Source organism: Pteropus vampyrus, unplaced genomic scaffold (genome assembly GCF_000151845.1).
Source record: "Pteropus vampyrus isolate Shadow unplaced genomic scaffold, Pvam_2.0 Scaffold54, whole genome shotgun sequence".
In the NCBI taxonomy this organism is placed as follows: Eukaryota; Metazoa; Chordata; class Mammalia; order Chiroptera; family Pteropodidae; genus Pteropus; species Pteropus vampyrus.
Window position 1 is genome coordinate 2162676 of NW_011888835.1, and position 5824 is coordinate 2168499.

General features: G+C 32.3%; 1 protein-coding gene across 1 annotated transcript in view; it reads right to left on the reverse strand.

Moving 5' to 3' along the window:
- The window catches only part of CSMD3 (CUB and Sushi multiple domains 3), a 1080109-nt gene that overhangs the window by 86608 nt on the left and 987677 nt on the right, over positions 1-5824 (reverse strand). The window contains 2 exon segments of the mRNA XM_011360386.2: positions 2701-2847; positions 3225-3413. Of these exon segments, the coding sequence (XP_011358688.1) occupies positions 2701-2847; positions 3225-3413 (336 nt within the window).

The window sequence follows — 5824 nt, forward strand, 5'->3', positions numbered from 1 at the left end:
AGAAATATCAAACACCATGATGAAGTTGGATTTATTCCTGGGATGTAAGGCTGGTACAATATCCACAAATCAATTAATGTGATATACCACATTAACAAATTGAAAGATAAAAATCATATGATCATACCAATAGATGCAGAAAAAGCATTTGATAAAATCCAGCATCCATTTTTCATAAAAACTCTCAGCAAAGTGGGATCAGAGGGAACATACCTCAACATAATGAAAGCCATATATGACAAACCTACAGCTAACATCATACTCAATGGGGAAAGGCTAAAAGCATTTTCCTTAAGATAAGGAACAAGACAAGGATGTCCACTTTCACCACTCCTCTTTAACATTGTATTGGAAGTCTTAGCCAAAGCAATAAGACAAGAAAGAGAAATAAAAGGTATTGAAATTGGAAGAAAGAAGTAAAACTTGTTATTGCAGAAGACATGATATACTATATAAAGAGAACCCTAAAGATTCCACCAAAAAACTGATCAATGAATTCAGTGAAGTAGCAATATACACAATTAATATTCAGAAGTAAGTGGCATTTTTATACACCAATGATGAACTTTTGGAAAGAGAAATTAAGAAAACAATCTCGTTTACAATTGTATTGAAAACAGTAAAATGAAGCACTTGGGATTCAAATTAACCAAGATGGTAAAAGACCTGTTCTCCGAAAATTATGTCATTGAAAAAAGAAACTGAAGATACAAATAAATGGAAGCATATACCATGCTCATGGTTAGGAAGAATCAACATCATTAAAATGGCCATACTACCCAAAGCAATTTATAGATTCAATGCAATCCCTATCAAAATACCAATAGCATTTTTCAGAAAGCTAGAACAAATAATCCTAAAATTTTTATGGAACCATAAAAGACCCTGAATAGCCACAGTGATCCTGAGAAAGAAGAACAAAGCTGGAGGTATCACACTTCTTGATATTAAACTATACTACAAGGCTACAGTAATTAATACAGCATGGTACTGACATAAAAACAGACACATAGATTGATGGGACAGAAAAGAGAGCCCCCAAATAATTCCTTGCTTATATGGTCATTCAATCTATGACAAAGGAAGCAAGAATATTCAACAGAGTAAAGACGGTCTCTTCAATAAATGGTGCTGGGAAAATCGGACAGGTATATACAAAAAATATATACCTTCTTACACTATATACAAGAATAAACTCAAAATGGATTAAAGAATTAAATGTAAAACCTGGAACTATAAAACTTCTAGAAGAAAACATAGGCAGTAATCTCTCTGATAGTAATTTCTTTTTGGACATATCTCCTCGAGCAAGGGAAATAAAAGAAAAATTAAACAAATGGGACTACATCAAACTAAAAAGTTTTTGCACAGCAAACAAAATCATCATCAAAACAAAAAGACAACCGATTGAATGGGAGAAGGTATTTGCTTATGATACATCTGAGAGTGGTTACTATCCAAAATATATAAAGAATTCACACAACTCAACAAGGAAACAAACAATGCAGTTAAAAAATGAGCAGAAGACCTGAACAGCTATTTCTCCAAAGAGGACATAACGATGGCCAATAGACATATAAAAAGATGCCCAAGGTCACTAATCATCAGAGAAATGCAAATTAAAATCACAGTGGGATATCACCTCACACCTGTCAGAATGGCTATCAACAATAAATCAAAGAACAAGTATTGGCGAGGATGTGGAGAAAAGGGAACTCTCGTACAATGTTGGTGGGATTGCAAATTGGTACAGCCACTATCTAAAACAGCCTGGAGGTTTCTCAACAAATTAAAAATGGATATACCTTTGACCCAGGAATTGTACTTCTGAGTATTTATCCAAAGAAAACCAAAACAATAATTTGTAAAGATTTATGCATCCCTATGTCCATGGCAGCACAATTTCCAATAGCCAAGATATGGAAGTAACCTAAATGTCCATCATTAGATGACTGGATAAAGAAATTATGGCTCATATATACGATGGAATATTACCAAAACAATAATTTGTAAAGATTTATGCATCCCTATGTCCATGGCAGCACAATTTCCAATAGCCAAGATATGGAAGTAACCTAAATGTCCATCATTAGATGACTGGATAAAGAAATTATGGCTCATATATACGATGGAATATTACTCAGCCATCAAAAAAAAAAATGAAATCCCACCATTAGCAATGACATGGATGGATTTAGACGTTATTACGGTAAGTAAAATAAGTCAGACAGAGAAAGATAAATACCATATGATTTCATTTACATGAGGATTCTAAGGAATAAAAACAAACTAATTAGAGCAGTTAGCATTCATGTAATGGCTAGGTGGAGAGCCAGAGGAGAGAAAGAGCAAATAGGGGGATTGTTTCATAAACTGTATAAATGTCTAACCAATGTACTGTATACTTGAAACTAATAAGAAAATTTTAAAAAATCAGTTTGATAATTAACTTACAAAAGTCATAGATATCCTAAGTGCTTTTAACCTTTTAAAAAATCATATGACCTAGTTGTAGAATTATTATCATTATAATGAGGAAACTGAGACAAAGGAGTTACATAAATTGCTCAAGAAATATCAGTGGAGGAACTGTGATTTAAATTCATGTCTAGTTGAATAATGTCTGTGTCTCTGCTTTTTAATCATAACCATACTGAGGATGCAGGTGAGATCTGTACTGTATTTATAAGCATCACATACCTATATATCTTATCCGGAAGCCTTTTTTGTTATTGCCATGATCTGCTGACCACTGAAGAAAAACTTCATGACCATTACTTGTTATATTAAAAGCAGATGAATAATCTCCACTGAGGGAAATAAGCACTGGACTTTGAATATTTGGTCCTTCAGAAAGAAAATAATATAATTTAGATACAACTGAATAATTATGTCCCAATTTATCTTGAATATTTTATAACTTTAAGATTGTATTAAATATGGTGAAATTGTTTCACAACCAATCTACCTTATCAACAATAACTTAAAACATAATGTAAAATGTTTGTTTTTAACATTTTAACTTCATAGCTAAAGAATCTATAATTTGTAAAATAACCAAGTTAACTACAATTTTCATATGGTATACAAATAAAGTTGATATTGATACTCTAAAAATATAATATAAAACCATATAAGTGGTTGTTTATACTGAAGGTCTGCATGTATAAATAGAGTATTTGGACTGAATTTATAAATATACAATAAATATAACCCATGGTTACCATCATACACCTGAAGAACATCAAATTCCTTTTCTGTCTGGAAGAATTCTACAAACATGCTGATATTATATCCCTTTTCTACTGAAATGCTCCAGGCACACATTTGAAGATTTGGGTAACTGTCAGGATATCCAGGGCTCAATATGACTCCCGTGGAATCTAGCCGTAATTCATTGGCAGGACACAGCACTGTCAAAGAAAGATATAATTACATAATGCTAGTGTTTTAGGCCTTTGTGAAAACTGCATTTTAAATATTGGATACTCTGCTTTCACGTTCAGTATTATAAAGGAGATAATACCTTGAATTATGTGTTAGGAGAGACAATTTGTATTAAGCTTGCAGTTCAAAAAGTGGAGTAATAACCGATAAATTCATGTCATTGATTTCCTTTCTTTTTTTAATTACATGGAAGATGCATTACTTTTCTGGACAATAAATAGCTAAATAATTAAAAGACGATGCATTTATTTCCTTCTATTTTTTATATTCTTTCCTTACCTTTTCTCGTCTTATGTCCTCCCCTCTGTTCTTTCCTTTTCCTTCCTTACTTTCTTACTCGCTTTCTTCTTTCCTCAACCGTAACTCATTCAGGTATGTAAAGCCAAAGAGGAAACTGCTCTCTCTCAAAGTATTCATTCCAGGCAAAGCCACTTTTGATGTCAAGAATGTGCTTATACCATGAGAATTTAACACAATTTGGGGGTCATCAGTTACCTCTCATTTCTTCATGTTATCTCCAGACCATAGATGTAAGGTAAAGCACAAGCTCTTCTTATTTCATAACAATGCCTCTGCTATACATCCCACGAATATATATAACAATTTGTGTGTGTATACACATATATGTGTGTGTATATATATGTGTATATATACACAACACAAAAATATAGAAAATTTGTTACAAGTTGATAGAAAAATGTAATATCAAGTAACAGCTTCCAAAGTATACTAAATTTTAATTGTTAACATCAATAGCATTATGCAGTGAACCAAATACAAATATCTATGTAAATTTGCATTTACAAAAAGCGTGACCAAGATAATCAAATCGTTATAACTCAAGTGATTCTATTTCAGCCCTTTTTTTGTTTGTTTTTCTTAAGAATTTGAGGTTCTCTGTTGTGGGAAGAGGTTTGCAGTTGCTCAGTATAAACCACATTGTACAGGAGTAAATTCATATATGCCAAACAGTATTTAGTTCAGTTTAACAAAGAAATCTCTACTTGTCAGAATAGTTGAAGTGGCTACAGCAAACTGTCCTATATATCTCATCGCTAAAGAGTTTTTAAACTTAGGATGGACTAATTTTTGAGTGTTACTATAAGGGACATTCAAGCAACTAAAGTGGTGGGTGGACTAGATACCTTTTGAGGGTTTGGTGAATTGGACATATATCCCATGCCATTTTCTAATCCAATTACTATACAACTTCCATTTTGGTGTTAGATAGCACTGTATCTCAAAAAAATCAGAGCACTGCCTTAAGGAAAATCCTTGTTTTTCAGTTTGTTCAAATGAGCTAGGCTTGAAAACACCAAATATATTTGCTGGAATACAGATAAATAGATGAAGAATTTATATATTTATCATTTCCTGGGTGTAACGACAATGAAATATTTTGAATTGTAAAGTCTCCAATAGTGTAAAGATGAAAAAAAAGTAAAGCAGTGACTTATGGCAACATATGATTGCTCTCTAATCAAGTAAATAACTTGAAAAAAAAAATAGCTTGAAAATAAAACCTGCCATAAGTAATACACAGATATTTAAAAAATCGACAATAGAATATAGTATAGCTAAGTCTGAGTTGCTTTGTTTTCTTTCTTTCCTGTTTTTTTTTTTTTTTTTGGCTTTTATTTCTGTTTCTTTTACTTTAATCGGAGAAGTATGCTTTTTAAATATGACTTTGAGATTTAAAAAAATTATTAAGTAAATGATATCCGTTCATTCTCAGGCTAAAAAGAGAAACATCACCATTTTTGTTCACAAAATAAAAAATATGTAAAATAAATAAATAGCTAAATAAACGAAGGTCACAAATAAAATAGAAAATATGCATAAAAGAGAAGAACATCAGTGAATATATAGTTATGGCATATTGAAATAAAAGATGTATATAACCATATGACCAGTTGAAGTAAGTTTTAAGGAAGCTTTTATTTAGCGTATGCCTAGCTATTTAATACTTCTGGAATATTCAGCTAAAGTAAGTAACTGTTTGGGTTACCAAACGCATTCCTCCCTCACTAAAAACCACTCCGCAGCTTCATAGCTTGACACGAAACCCTCTAAGCTCAGTCCTTGCCCACCTCCCCAGCTTTGTTTCCTGTTACTCCTCCTCTGAAAAGGAATGCTCCTAATATATTCAATGAACACCTATAGCTTTTTGAACTTAAGAAATTCTTTTGTGCTCCTATTTCAAATGTCCTCTCATCTGATGCATTTGAAATGTTAGCCCATTTCAAGGCCCAGATCAAGTGCCTCGTCCTCTGTGAAATGCTTCCTAAACCTCTCCTCCATCAGCCCAAGCAGAATTGTTGATTTCCTTCTCTGTGCCTCTATAATATATGCTTCTATTGTTGCCTTTAGAAATTTC